Below are 15,035 nucleotides of genomic sequence, written 5' to 3' on the forward strand. Positions count from 1 at the left end.
AACATATAGCTTTTATCCTCTGGCTCAAATTATTTCCTTGGCTTAATGTGGTTTCCTCTAACCTGCATTTTCATTTTCCCACCCATTTTAAAGAAAAACTACGGTCCAGAGTTAGATACTTTTATATGCTTTCATTGAGGAATCTTTGGCACAGCTGACGCACTGTATTATCATTACATCTATTAAAAAGCTATTTGTTCAAATTTTGTCATAAAAACGTGAAAACATTTTATTCTATGTACAATAATGTACACAAATTTAAATAGGTCACCAAAGAGACCAGAAGTAATTAAAGAGGTATATTTACAGTAGCACATCACAGTAAACGGAAAACCATTCACAGATTGAACATGGATACTGTTTTTGTGCTTGGTTACACACTGAAGTGAAGCGTATTACTCCATTTTGGATGAACTGAATTTTAAACAAATAACCTCAATGATTAGTAAATGCTATTTTAATCAGTATCATCATTAAGTTCTTCAGCGGCTGGGCCCGTGTGCTGAATCACTCCATTTCTTTCTCTTGGAGCATCATCGTCACAGTCTGTACTGTCCTCTTCGTTCAGTTCCCTGTCGGATTCAGCAGCAGCTTCTCTTACAGCTTCCTCTGGATTTTCGTTGGGTGCAATAAATCCGTTGTTGTTAGAGATATTTGAATTATCCTTAATATCATCTTCGATGTACACTTTCTGATGGCACATTGGACAGGTATCTTGGATGTACAGCCATTTCCGAAGGCAAAGTGCGTGGAAATAATGATTACACGGTGTGATGCGAGCAGATGTTGTGAACTCATGATAGCAGATCGCACACACATCGTCTATCTCTTGTAAGCGGCTCCCTTTTATTTCAGGAAGTGAATTAATTTTCTTAACAGCAGTCCTACGATTCATGAATGTCTTCCAGCCATTTTTTGCTTGTAAGTAGATGTTAAAATATGCATGTAGACACATCATACAAGCCCGAATTTTACTTCCTGACTCAAACATCATAGTATAAGCCCCATTTCCAAACATTACTACTCCAAATATAAATTCAATAATATTGCCTGTTGAACGAACATAGTAGACATAATCATCAAGCTTTTCCCAAAGGACATTATAGTAGCCATCAATCATGAACAATGTATACACAGTGAGAGAAACGATTACTTTTAAGCAGAGTTCCACGCAAAAGGCTGTCACTGCGAACAACCATGTATTTAGTGCATAGTGATGCCAAAGAACGTAACTGAGTAAAACAGGAAGAATAAACAGGCAAGCAGAGACAAAGAGCACAGGAAAATGTCTACGGAAGGATGACACATGAGAGGCACTGAGAGACATTAATACAGGGTCTGTCATTCCGTGGATGAAATGCAGGACTGCAGTTAATAAAAGGCACATGTTTCGACTTAAGCGAATAAGTCTCTCTTCTGGTCTCAGCCCACTTAAACCAGTCTGAAGAGCCAAAATAAAAAAGAGAACAGGCGCTACAAAGCCAAGCCGCCTGTCATCTTCTTCAGTTGATCCGATAAAGGCCAATATTCCAAGGCCCAAGTAATGGGCTATTGAGGAAATTACAGCACTCATGCCCAGTACAGTTAGTGTAGAATCACATCCACTAATTATAAGATTGCAAATGAGGTCCCAGAAATCATCCCAAGAAATAAAGAAGGAATCCGTTTCATTTGCCATCCTTAAAATGTACATCAACACTGTAGCCTGAGCTGTAATTCTTGTTAGCCAAAAGACTCTCAGGATATCTGGGAAACGAATCCTCTTCCACGTGTCCTCCATTAATAACTGTAATCCGTAAATTCGATACATGTGCCTCACTAAAAGATAAACATACCGTGTAGAATAATAAAACCACTTAAGTTTCACTGCCAAGACGAGCACTGTGTTTAATGTGAGAATCAAAGAAGAAGTAAAAACTAAAGTCTCTCGGATGTGTAATGGCAGCTCTGTGATTAAGCCTATTACAGGAACCAAGAGATCCAAAATAATTAACTGTGAGTAGATGGAATGAATCTGTAGTAGTGTGATGTATCCAATCCCTAAGGTCAGCTGTAGAACGATCAGTGCCATCCATAGCGAGGGCCCTTTTCGAGGAAGCAGCTCAATTCCAAAAGCTGATGTGTTGTAGGCACCATAGAAGTCAATGTGCAAAGAAGCATAATAATTTACCAACACTGAAGTTGCTGCTAAGAGAAAGGCTGAACTGTACATGTAAAACTTGAAAAGTGATCGTTGTGACAAGATCAGAACAATACTGGATACAAATATACCTAAAAAAAAAAAAAAAAAGGAAAGAAAGGTCATTTGAGTGCAACGTTTTTTAAAGATTTTATTTGTGAGAGCATGCGTGCAAGCACAAGTGGGGGCAGGGGCGGAGGGAGAAAAAGAAGTGGACTCCCCGTTGGGCAGGAAGCTTCATGCGGGGCTCAATCCCAGGACCCGAAGATCATGACCTGAGCCAAAGGCAGACCCTTAACTGACTGAGCCACCCAAGTGCCCCTTGAATGCAACATTTTAAAGAATGTTTTTGTACTAACAGTTACCCCCTTTCCCTTAATTAGGAAATACAATATTTTCAAAGTTATGAACATTATGTCTCAAGGCAATTTAGGCTTAAAGGCCAAGAAAGGTTTTGTAAAGTCAGAGTTCAAAAGAACAGATCACACTCTTTAAAAAAATCTTATTCCTTACCTTTTAAGTTCCAAATTCAAGTAGTACTATATATCCAGAAACCAAATTACTAAATTGTCTTCAAGATTAGTTAGTGATATCTACATTTAAACAAGTTTTTAAATCTTGAAAGAACATGTCCTTTATAATTTCATAAGTACTAAGAATATTTAAACCAACTCCGTTACTTTAAAAAAACATCAAAAATAAGCAAAATGCAAATATTTGTTCCTAATCTTAGACTTCTTTTTCTTAAAAATGTTCTTTAGGAAATCAAGTTTAACTTTTATACTTACACCTTATGCCTTCTTTTTCTCAAATAGTGAACTCCTGCTGGCATTTATATTTCCTGCTCCTTAAAATCTGTGCATTCTTCCATGGGTCCAAATTCAGGGATTTTTTCCCCCCCTCTATATACTTTCCTACAGATTTCAGAAGTTCTTTTTCCTGTACATTACTGTATCTCTTACTACAAATAGTCAACCCTTTTTACTGTTCTTCAAATTACAAAAAGTCACATTCAGAAAACCAAAAACATGTTTTAAAAAATGGAGTAAGTGCCCCCCACTCCTGAATGGAGTTCCTGAATACAGTGTGATGTGCACTCAACATCATCTTTCTTTGTGCTCAAAGTTTGTGTGATCACAGTGAACACTATCGCCCAAGGCTTCAATATAGAAAGGATCTCCAAATATTCACCTGGTTCCACTTCTGCGCTATAACCGCAACACGCAAGATTTGTAAAATCTGACTTCAAATAACTCTTGAGATTTCCAATTGCAGGTAAAGGCACCATAATTCTCTTACTGGTACCTCTAGCCCTGCACCCTAAACTTGGGCAGTTATTTGCCAATTCTACTAACACCTGTTCCCTCCCTCTTCTCAGTGACCCCAACCAGTTAGCTAGACTCTAAAAACGCCTGTCCAGATCTATCCACAGTCCCTTCTATATACAAACTGCTTTTCCACATTTCTTTGCTCAAAAGCAGTAGTCCCTGAAATTACTATCAACAAAAATCTACATTCCTTGTCCAAACACTCAAGGCTCCGATGTGGTATTCCTCCCAACACACACAGCACCCTTCCAGACTTGCTCCAACACACCCCATGCCTTTCTCTGCCGTAACCGCAGCTCTGTTTACATTCCTCTCTTTGCTTGGTACGGTGAGCTTCCCAACTCCCGGACTGTTCAAATACTACCCATCCGATAGACCAATTTTCTCTGATAGTTACTGATCTTTGAAATTACCAACAGAACTCAGTGAAATGCCCAATACTCATACACTACCTTGTACTGTAGTTTGTAGTTATCTGAGGAGGGCATCGACCCTGTTACATAATGTCCCCTTGTGACAGCCAGCAAGGATCCTACCTTGCACATTATGAATCCCAAAATATTCTGCAGAAAAATTACTTCATTGTTTATTGAAATAACAATGGAGAAATGTTAATGTAGAATCCTGGATTATATTTTTAAAGGCAAGCACAAAATACAGCCCACATGGAAAATGAAACCTATGAAAACCCAAGACAAAGCTGAGAAACCAGAGCTTGGAGGACAGCAAAGTGTCAGACCCCGAGTGAAACATCACTTCTCCACCTTGCTGCAGCACGTAATCAAAAAAAGACACTGCATATTACGGTGGAGGCACCTTACAATCTATTGCATATAAAAACAAGGGTTAGTTCTTCCAACTGAAGGCTTTACCCTGAACTTAAAATTTATCCTGTGCCAACCTGTCAGGTCATTTGTGAAAAGAAGAAAAGGACACAACCACCGGAAAGACACGTGCGTCTCTGCATAAGAACCACCTGGTTCCTGGAGCAAATGGGCCACGAACAATCTCCCAAGGAGCTGGCAGCTCCGAATGCGCCTTGCAATAGAAAAGAACTGTCTTCGGAAGTTCAGAAACCGTTTTCATATAAGGTAATAGGAAATGGAATTAACTCGGCCACTATACGTAATCTTGCTTTCAACACATAGAAAAACAAAAGTATTTTTCCTGAAACAAAACCTAATCTCCTGAAACAAGTCAAAACAAAACCCAGATAACTGCAGTTCTATTTTATGCCACTTATAAGAAGAAAATCAAACAGGGACTATAAAGTATTTTTCTCAACTGTTTGCAAAGGGGTAAATTCATCTTTACCTGTGAATATGAATGCTATAATTTATAAACCAGCCCTTTTTATTCTAATAGCTTTTCTCCTTGAGCTATTGAATGATTTGATTTTTAGAAGTATTTTTATAATTTTTTTTTTGCTTCATGCAAATATATCAAAGGCAAAAAAGGGGAGGGGATGAAGGACAAGGTAGTGAGACTATAGTCTGATGTATCCTAGCAAGTAACAATAAGAGATCACTCTTTCTGGGGTGCCTGGGTGGCTCAGATGGTTAAGTGTCTGCCTTCAGCTCAGGTCATGGTCTCCAGGTCCTGGAACTGAGCCCCGTGTAGGGCTCCCAGGTCAGCAAGGAGTCGGCTTCTGTGCCTCCCCCTGCTCATGCTCTGAGATGAATAAATGAATAAAAATAATAATTTAAAAAATGAATTAAGAAAGAAGATACCACTCTTCTCTTGGTTAACATTATACCCCAAGACATAATAATGATGAAACATTTCAAGAATAGTATAAAATTATTTTAATTCCTACCCAAAAGTTGCATGTAGGTAAGGTTCTTACATTTTTCTTTTATACTCATGTTCCTCTGTGTGGCCAACTTACCAAGTAACAAGTCTCTCCAGTAACATTCCCCCTTATGGCCGTTAGGGAGCACTGCCAAGAGCATCAGTATGTTGCATTTTCACAACTTCAGATATAAAACTCTTGGTATTTATCCTAGAGGCCTAAGAAAATCAAGCCCAGCGGTAGTGTTTCTCATTAGGATTTAAGAGTGATCTGAAGAAGCAATCAAAACTATATATAAATGCTACTTTATGAAGAAAAACCACCATGGGACACTGGAAAATAGAAGTAACTGAACACACATTTCAGGGATCCAGTTCTCCACATCTCGTGATCAGAGTTTCACTGAAGTCTTCACGGTAGGATCAAGCAAGGGTCAAAATCAATTCAGGAGCTTTGAAGATACACAGAACTCAATTCATGGGAGAGTTCAGGACCTTTGCAATTTGACTACCAAAAATAAGCAAACAAAACAAACACTACCCTGGCACAGTGTACAACAAAGCATTTAACCCCTTTACGTGTAAAATACATTCGTACTTTCTTTAACCTTGTCTGGAAGCTTAGGACTAAAAATTAAAAGGAAATAAGACATAATATTTATAACTCTCCAGATATCTTTAAATACCTTTTACACATGATCTAAAAAAAAAACTGGAGAAAAACATTTAAATGCCTAACAGAGTAAAGACAGAACAGCACAGAAATATTATGATTACCTTAATCCAAAGGGAGCCCTCAGCAATGAAATGTGGACAAAGTAAATATCCTGAAAATGTTAATCTACAGGTATACTTGATAAATATACCAAAGCATAAAGAAAATTTTTCTATCAAATTCTCATTTTGGGTTAAAAAGAATATTCCAACTCTTTTATCAATAAGAAATCTTGGGTTTTTGCTTCTAAGATTTTCAACATGTTTTTATTAAAAAGAAATCTCAATATAATTTTTTAAAGTAAACCTTATAGGTATTAGAGGAAGAATAAACACAGTTTTGTATAAATATATATTCATAAACACATTATTTTTTGCTTTTTACCAAAGGGGATCACATTGTAAAAGTGGAGTTTTCTTTACCTTTAAAAAACAAATGCCTTCCTGGGGCTAATAATACATTATATGTTAATAAAAAAATAAAAAATTATAAAACAACAAAAAAAAAGCAAATGCATTTCTGATTACTTATCAAAGAGAGCATCTTCCAATTTACTGACCATTCATGTTTCTTCTTCTGAATTGCCAATTTATCTTTTGTCCATTTATCTGTGGAGTTGTTTTTCCTTCTTGAATGGTAGACACTTAAAAATATTCTGACTACAAATTTTTTGTTAGCAGTAATGCAAGGATCTTCTCCAGTATGGGACTGGTCTTTTCATGTTTTTTATTTTTTTAATTTTAATATTGTTGGATTTATCAATCTTTATTTATAAATTTACTTTCAAAATATGTGTGTGTGTGTGTGTGTTTTAGAGGGGCAGAGGGGCAGTGGGAAGGGGAGAGAGAGACTGAAGCAGGCTCCACACCCAGCACTGAGCCCCATGCAGGGCACAATATCAGAACCCTGAGATCATGACCTGAGCCAAAATCAACAGTCAGAGGCTTACCTGACTGAGCTACCCAGGTGCCCTGACTTTTATATATTTTTTTAAGTTTACCTGTCAAGAGAGCAAACAAGAGTGCATAAGCAGGGTGAAGGGCAGCCAGAGGGAGAGGCAGTCTCCCCGCTGAGCAAGAAGCCTGAAGCCGGGACTCCATCCCTGGACTCAGGGATCGTGATCTGAGCCAAAGGCAGATGCTTAACAGACTGAGCCATCCAGGCACCCCAACTTTCATATATTTTTAAAGAGTTTCTCCCTTACTCAGGTTAAAAAATACCCTCTATATTCTCCTATATTTTCTTCCAAAAATTTTAAAGTTATGTTCTTCACATTCAGCTATTAAGTCACTTAGAATTATTCATATGTTGGTGGTTAAGCATCCAGTATAATATTTTCCATATAACTAAATGACCATTACCTGAATAGTCTATATTTACCTCAAATTATATACTTCAGTTCTACCTCTGCCACCCATCAAGTTTCTCTGGGTACAGGGGTGCACTAGGTCTGGGCTTTCCATTCTGTGCTATTGGCCTATTTGTCTGTCTCAGTGATTCTTAACAAAGATCAGATTTTGCACCAACACTGCCTCCCCACCCCCACACCAAGCATTTGGCAATATCTAAGTATCTAGTGACATTTTTAGCAATCACAAAAGGGGGAAGAAGGGTGCTGACGGATCTGCAATCGGTAAAGACAAGGACACTGCTAAAAATCCTACAAGTCAGAGAACAGCACCCCCCGCCTCCCCAAGAATTACCCAGTCCAAAATGTCAATCGTATTGTTGAGAATTCCTAATCTATCCCTATCGTGTCAAAATTACTACTGCTTCAATATTTTTTCACTTCAAAGGTTTTCTGGGTTCTTTCTACAGCACCCAAAATAACTCTCATTCTTTTCAAAAACTTCATTATTGTATGTCTAAATGTAATACAAAGAACAGGTTCCCTTTTAATCAACATATTTTTTTAAGTTTTTATTTATTTATGAGGGAGAGATCACAAATAGGCAGAGAGGCAGGCATAGAGAGAAGCAGGGGTGGTGGGGGGAGCAGGCTCCCTGCTGAGCAGAAAGCCCGTAGCGGGCCTCGATCCCAGGACCCTGAGATCATGACCTGAGCTGAAGGCAGAGGCTTAATCTACTGAGCCACGTAGGTGCCCCCTTTTAATCAATATTAATTTTGTTATTACCAACAATGCTGCAATGAAAGTCCTTTCCCATAGTCTTTGAACAAGTATAGCTATGTCTCTAGATCAAATTCTTAGAAGAACTGAGTCAAAATCTGTATGATGAATTTCAGTAGCTAGGGCCCAATGCCTGTACACAGGAGTGACTGTACACCAAAACTGTAACTTTACTCATTTCCCTACAACTTTGACAAACTAGTTTTTATTTGAATGTTGAACTCTTCACCAATCTGGTAACAAATTTGTTCTGACTGAGGCCAAGTTATTTTTCTTTTGCTTATTGACCATCTGCATTTCATTTATTGGGAACTGTTTATCCTGGGCCCATTTTTCTCTGGGAGTATAAGTTTTTCTTAACGACAGTAAAACTTTTATTCAATCCCATACAATGCAAACAGTATCCTCAGTTTGTCATTTTTAAGTTAAAAAAAAAGTTTGTCATAATTTTTTTTCATTTTTATTAGAATGTATCAAATTTTCCCTTCTAATTTTGGGGTTTTCTTGTATGTTTAGAAAGGCCTTTCCACTTCAATGAATTATCATTACCTGAGTAATACTATTAAAACAAACTCCCATGCTTGTATTTTCTGCCTTGGATTTAGATTTGTTAATTCAGCAGTATGCTGCACTGGGTTGCATTTCATTTAGCATTTAACACCTCCTAAGAATAGCTTAATATTCTTAAATACTCTATATATTATGATTTGATTTTATTTGGATCTCAAAAATGAGATCCTTTATATTCTGATCTGCTGAAATTCTTATATTAGTTTGATACCAAAAGTGCAGCGGTAGTACTTTTTTGTAGGGACAGCGGAGTAAATTCTTTAAAGATGAGATATAAAATTGGTAATGCTTTTTACTTAGTAGATAGATTTCCATTATTACAATTTCATTTTAAAGAAAAAGATGAGACTGACAAGTTTTGAGATTTATATATAGTAATACTGAGGTCTACAACTATTTAAAACCACCACCACCACCACCAGGTACAGAACAATTAATTTCAATTGTCCTTTGGTATCTTTTACACACAAACCTGTCACTTTCAATAACAACAAGAGCTGCCTCATCGAATGGACCTCAAACACTGAAGACATCTGTTTTTATTCAGGGTGAATTTTTAGCATCAAAACCAGTTTTTAAGTATTTTATCATTCTCAGGGCCCCTGAGTGGTGTAGTCTGTTAAAGTGTCTGACTCTTGGTTTCAGCTCAGGTCACGATCTCAAGGTCATGAAATCAAGTCCCATGTTAGGCCCCACACTCAGTGGGGAGTCTACCTGGGGTCTCTCCCTCTCCCACTTGTGCTCTCTCTCTAAAATAAGTAAATAAATCTTAAAAAAAAAAAAAAAGAATTTTATCATTCTCACAAATGTAAATAATTAGCAAACTACACCGGTATAATGTAAGGGGCAGTCCAAATAATGGATTTGGAAAATATTTTGTATTTCTCACAAAGTGTGAATAAAAATTCTGGGAACAAAGCACCAAAATTACACTGAAGCCTTCGGAAGACCAAAATATCTGTACCAGTGTGGTTTTAATAGAAGTACAGAAATATTTTTCTAAAGTTATCAAGCTTATTAAGAGCTAACACTTAGTAGCCTTAGGAGGTCCCAGGTACTATTCTAAGAGCTTACAGCCTAACTCAGTTATTGTCCTTAGCACCTTATGACAGACAATTATTGCCCATCTTTAAAAATGTAAAGGTAAGAAAAGAGAGGTACAGAGGGGTTAAATAACTTGCTTGAGGTCACATTCTACTGTGATTGTTGAATACAAACTTCTGTGATTTACTACAAAAAAAATTAAACAAATACCAAAATTACTGTTAAGTGTTCTTAAACTACAAATGATTTAATTAAGGAAAATACTCCCTTTTCCTTAAAGCTCCTTAACCTACAGCTCAACTGAGAGCACTGCATTGGTCACAAAGGGACTGTCAGAGGATAGACAGTCACAGGCCAAAAGAACATTCGAGGCAGTGGCTACACTATTTGCCAGTAAATCCATGAATCCTCTTAAATACAGCTGTTTCTTTTCTTCTTTCTTTCTTTTTTTTGGGGGGGGGGCTCCATCATGACCTCCTCTCAAAAGAGAAGCAAGGAAAGTCATCCCCCCTCATCTCCTCTCTGTTATATTCGGTTACTTTCCAAAGAAGCATTTCGGTTATCCTAAAATTGGTAGTTCCCTAGAAGTCTGTTAGCTTCTGTTGTCTCTTTATCAAGCTCTCTCCCATCCTGTGGAGTTGAGGAATAAAAATGATAATTTTTCTCCATTTCTCTCCATACCAAGAATTGGCATAGATTTTGCCTGCATGTATAGATCATCAACAAATGGGGGCAGGTATGGCAGGGAAAAGGGCTGGCAGTTCGTCAGGCTCAGCCGGAGTCCCTAAGTAACTATACTGAGATAAGGAACTGCCTGTTAATTTATGGTCATGAGTGGTTTCTAACTGGGAGAAATAAAATGCCTTCCCAACAGGTCCCCCAACAGGTCCCCCTTATTAATTTTACTTTAACGTTATTTAACTAAAATCACTTTTCCCCCATGACTACCAGAATTAAGCAAAATACGTTAAGTATGAAAGATGAAAACTAGTGAATGCTTTCTTTTTAAACTGAGGTATAACTGACACTCAACATAGTAGTTTCAGATATAGAACATAATGACTCCATATTTGCACAGGCTGTGAAATCACACAGCTCCCTCAAATAATGAGGGCATCACACTTTTGCAGTGATAAGAAGGAATGACTGGGATTAAGTGGCTGGTGAGTAACTGAGAAGTCTTGCGCTAAAGAACATCACTTTCACATCTGTTAAAGACCTAGCATACGATCACTACTATCTTTCTGTATCTGGACAGCAGCTGGAGGAAAGTGAATCACCCTTGATGTCAGATTTTTAAGCCTAGGCTCTGACAACCATTTAATTGCTGTATATCAAAAGCAAAACACACTAAACCTCTATGCCCCTCAGTTTCCTCATTTAAAAAATTAGAGTAACACAATCCACCTCTAAGGAGACTAATTTAAAGGTTATATTAGTGAAAATGCTTTACAAAAGTGAAGTACCAAACAAATGTAAAATGTTATTTATTGCCAATAACAAAACTCAACTATTTTTGGGGGGGAGGAGAAGGAATAAAGCAGCAACAGATGGCTCCTAACTCAGAAAGGCTTGGTAAGGAGCTCATCATCTACCCTTCCTCAGCAACACTTCAAGAATCACAAGCCTACGAAAAACTAATCACAAGAATGACCTCATTAACAAAATTTGCCAAGTTTCAATTACTTTAAAAAAGTCTTTTATGCATAAATGCTTCTCACTCTGGTAATGCAAGTGAAGACTGGGAGCGAAACATAAGATATTTTTAACACTCCATTCATATACAACAAAGACGCTGATTTTCAGAAGACTCTTTAGGAAAAGTCTCATCACTTTCTAGCCACGTTTCTATAGCCATTTTCAATACCTCTCTATTCATGGAAAATTTTAGGACTCGTTCCAAGTATCGCCTTCTTCATGAGCACTTCTAGTAATGGTTTCAAGGTCTGACATTCAAAACCCTGTCTCTTTCGGATGTCATTTACTGCAGACATTGCACGATCATGGGGACCTCGTGGATAGGGAACTGACAGCATACGAGTACTCTGCATTTTGGAAAGGGGTAAACTGAGGCCCAGGCTTTGGCACTTCACGTCCAAGGTCACACGGCGAGATCGGGGTAAACAGCTGCTGTTTTTCTAAGGCTGTCGCGTAAGACGCGGCAAGCCAGCACTCATTCCCCAAGAGAAACAGCACCGCATGCTCACACACACCCATGCTTTCTCCCCAACCTCGGGTGCAGACATGAACAGAAGGCTGACTCTAGGAGGACCGCTCCGCTGTCAACTCTGAGACAAGTGTCATCTCTTCCCCCTCCCAACCTGCAGACTCCCCTACTGGCGAAGAAACCGGTTCTCAAACACACACACACACACACACACACACACAGGACCCACAGCCTGCGCGCGATGCCCGCTTCCTGCAGCACGTTTCGGCCCTCAACGCCGTCCCGGGACGCAAGCTACCCCTTTCCGCCTTACCAAGGAGCCGGAGGACGATCTGGAGCCCGATGCAGAACCGGCTCTGGCTGGAATCGTAGTAGGAGTTGAAGATGGCGTCGATGATGTAGAGGCAGGGCACCCGGAGCGCCACCTCGAGCGCCGCCCAGACCTGCTGATGGGCCATCCGCACCTGCTGCTGCGGGGGCCCCACCGCCGCCATGAGCCGCTGCCACACCGGGGCTGGGCGAGCAGGGCAGGGCCGCGCGGGGCAGGGCCCGGGACCGCGGCCAGGGGCGGGGGCTAAGGAGGGCGACTCCGCCCACGCCCTCCCTCCTCTGCTCCCTTACGGCCCGCCCCGCCGCCCGCTCGCGTCTCTCGAGCTGGAGCAGGCGGCGGAGGCGGCGGCGGCTGAGGCAGCGGCGGCGGCTCCCGGGAGGCCTCTGGGTGTCGGTGTTTCCGGTCGGCTAAGGTCTGGCTCCTCCTCCCTCCAACACCTCCCCCGCCCGCGGAGCCACCATCTTGACCTCGCCCGCCTGCCTCTGCCGTTGCTGCTGTTTGGAGGCCCGGAGGCTGCGCCTGCGGTCACGCGAGACCGCGGGGCCAGCGCCGCTGATTGCATCATAATCCGGCGCTTGGGGCGCTCCCTACAACGTCATCACGCACGGTGTAGCCATCGTCTCGCTCTGTTGCTATGGTTTCCGCCCACCTTCGCGGCTTTGCGCCTCCCTAAGCGCAGGCGCCCTCCGATAGCCGCGCCCCCTTGACCGAGTGGCTTCCTCGCCGGGGGCGGTGTCAGCGTCGGCTGAGCGCGGGACTCCTGCTTTCGTGGGCGGGAATGATTAGCTGCTTTATTATAGTCCATTAAACAGCCCATAAACGTGGTTCAGAGCTTCTTGGGAGGAGGAGAGCAAAGGGCGCCGCCCGCCAGACCTACTCCACCGCACCCGGAGGCGGGGTCTGGGGGCGGCGGACATTCCAGGGGAAGTATCTGCCAGGCCGCCTGGGGCCCCGCTGGAGCGTTGCTGAGCGCGCTTTCTGCAGCGGCCGCGCTACGTGGCACTGGGCTAGGTGTGGTGGCCACTGCCCAGAAAATCATCCCTCTCATCTCTTCGCACATCACCTTTCCTACCTTCTACCCGACTGGACAGAACCGAGGGCACTCATCGGCCGCATTTTGCCAATGTTAAGGGCCACTGACTTAAGGGCCAGAACGCAGGCCTCTTTGTTTCTAATCTTTGAGTAAGAGCATCCAGGAAGTCTTTCCTCCCCCGGGAAGAAGCCATAATCAAATTTTTGTAGGGGATCAGAATATGCCACCCCAAATATGCCACTTTGACATAAGGATTATTTTGAGCAGAAGATATTTGAGAAACAGCAGTAGAAGCTTAAACAATTTTTTAAGATCCCTGCCTGCCCTCCTCACTGCCACCATTTGTCTAAAGAGCAGCGTATAAACTTCCACTTGTAAAGGTGTCTCCCTCTCCCTTACCAAGGCGACTCTCAATTACCCACAAACCTCACTAAAGGTAGCCTTATTTTCCATTAGTTTCCCCCATATGTTTACCTTACCACAAGTTTGCCACCTCTGAAAGCCTAAACCCCTTCTTCTTTGGTCACTTCTTTACAAATCTCTACAAGATTTTTTTTTGGGCGGGGGGGGGGGCTTTACTAACCCAGCCGTCTTGAGAGAGATAAAACAGGAAGAAAACCTCACTCATTTGACCTCCTAGCCCAAACTGCGTTCTGCTATCCATTCGTATCAGGGATTGATCTATAGGAGTGATTATCCTCTATTAATTAAAAACCCTCCAGAGGGGACGATCATAAAACTTCAACACCCCGTTCTTTGGGTGGAGTTATGTGTGGTAGGATGACTGACTAACACCCAAACTCCTTACTCCAGTCTCCCGTTTTTAACTTTTTGCTGTCATTCCCCACTAATAATGACTGGCATCTACCTAGTGCTTACTTTGTACTAGGCACCATACATTTTACTTCAGTCTTTGCTATCTGCCTTCTTTGGGTAGGTATTATTATCTGTTTTAGAGAGGAGGAAACTGGGGCTTAGATGGGTTATCAAAATCACCAAACATGTGTTTAAGTAGTAAACTGTTGAAGTAGTTACTGACTAGTAAGAGTCAGACTTGGGATGAGAACGCAGGACTATCTGAAGCTTAGAACTTCAGGCATCCCTGTCACCCACAGCCAGTTTGCTACCACATTGTATCCATTCTTTCCTCACAGTCTCTTGTACTTGTCTCCTTTCTATTGTCACTGCCACTATCCTAACCCAAGATCTACTGCAGTTTGCCTAATTAACTACAATATCCTCATTATAATTATTATGACCACTTTTCTTATCTAGTCTGTTTGCCTCTGCCAGGTTAACTTTCCCAAATTGCACATCTGGGGAATAAACTTGTGGTTCTAACTAAATTCCCAAAGGAAAGCAAACTTGATAAGATGGACTATTAAGGTTTATATAGGAAACCTCAGAGACATAAATTAGCTTCTCAATTCACCTGTTATTCTGCCTTGATTGCAATTTAAAACAAAAATAGAGAAGCTGTTACAGAGAAAAGAGTCTACAAGGATTAATGTTAAAACAGGATTGTGGTAGAGAAGGCAGGTGAGTACCATTACATTATGGTAATGCAAAATGAAGGATAAAATAATTCACGGGTTTTCCTCCAATTTTTATTCAAAAAGTTAAATGTAGTAAAGAGTCAATAAAAATCTTTTAACAGTGCCTCAGCCCTTATTTTTTTAATGGTTTGTCATCTTAATTTGATGCACAAATTTTATTAGTATAGAATTTTTTTTAAGATTTTATTTATTT

General features: G+C 40.6%; 2 protein-coding genes across 3 annotated transcripts in view; one reads left to right on the top strand and one right to left on the bottom strand.

Annotated features, from left to right (window-relative positions):
• Positions 1–5,322, top strand: part of TATDN1 (TatD DNase domain containing 1) — a 46,568-nt gene extending 41,246 nt beyond the window's left edge. Inside the window, exon 13 of the mRNA XM_044244981.1 lies at positions 4,416–5,322. Coding sequence (XP_044100916.1) covers positions 4,416–4,476 — 61 coding nt within the window. The 3' untranslated portion in view covers positions 4,477–5,322. The remainder of the gene's footprint in view (positions 1–4,415) is intronic.
• RNF139 (ring finger protein 139) lies at positions 107–12,496 on the bottom strand. Of its 2 annotated transcripts, none has more exons than XM_044244977.1 (2): positions 12,236–12,496; positions 107–2,271 (listed from the first exon to the last, which is right to left on the bottom strand). In XM_044244977.1, the coding sequence occupies exons 1-2, from the start codon at positions 12,414–12,416 to the stop codon at positions 458–460; spliced, it is 1,995 nt and encodes a 664-aa protein (XP_044100912.1). In that variant the 5' UTR covers positions 12,417–12,496; the 3' UTR covers positions 107–457. The 2 variants fall into 2 exon arrangements, with proteins under 2 accessions (XP_044100912.1, XP_044100914.1); XM_044244979.1 differs by lacking the exon at positions 12,236–12,496 and adding an exon at positions 2,968–4,292.
• Positions 12,497–15,035: the final 2,539 nt, after the last annotated feature.

The sequence above is a fragment of the Neovison vison genome, chromosome 4 (genome assembly GCF_020171115.1).
Source record: "Neovison vison isolate M4711 chromosome 4, ASM_NN_V1, whole genome shotgun sequence".
In the NCBI taxonomy this organism is placed as follows: domain Eukaryota; kingdom Metazoa; phylum Chordata; class Mammalia; order Carnivora; family Mustelidae; genus Neogale; species Neogale vison.

Bases quoted from the DNA above. Each gene is read 5' to 3' on its own strand.
- RNF139 (XM_044244977.1), bottom strand. From the start codon at position 12,416: ATGGCGGCGGTGGGGCCCCCGCAGCAGCAGGTGCGGATGGCCCATCAG. The intron at 2,272-12,235 runs GTAAGGCGGAAA...TTTTTTTTTTAG, and splicing joins GATCGTCCTCCGGCTCCTTG to GTATATTTGTATCCAGTATT.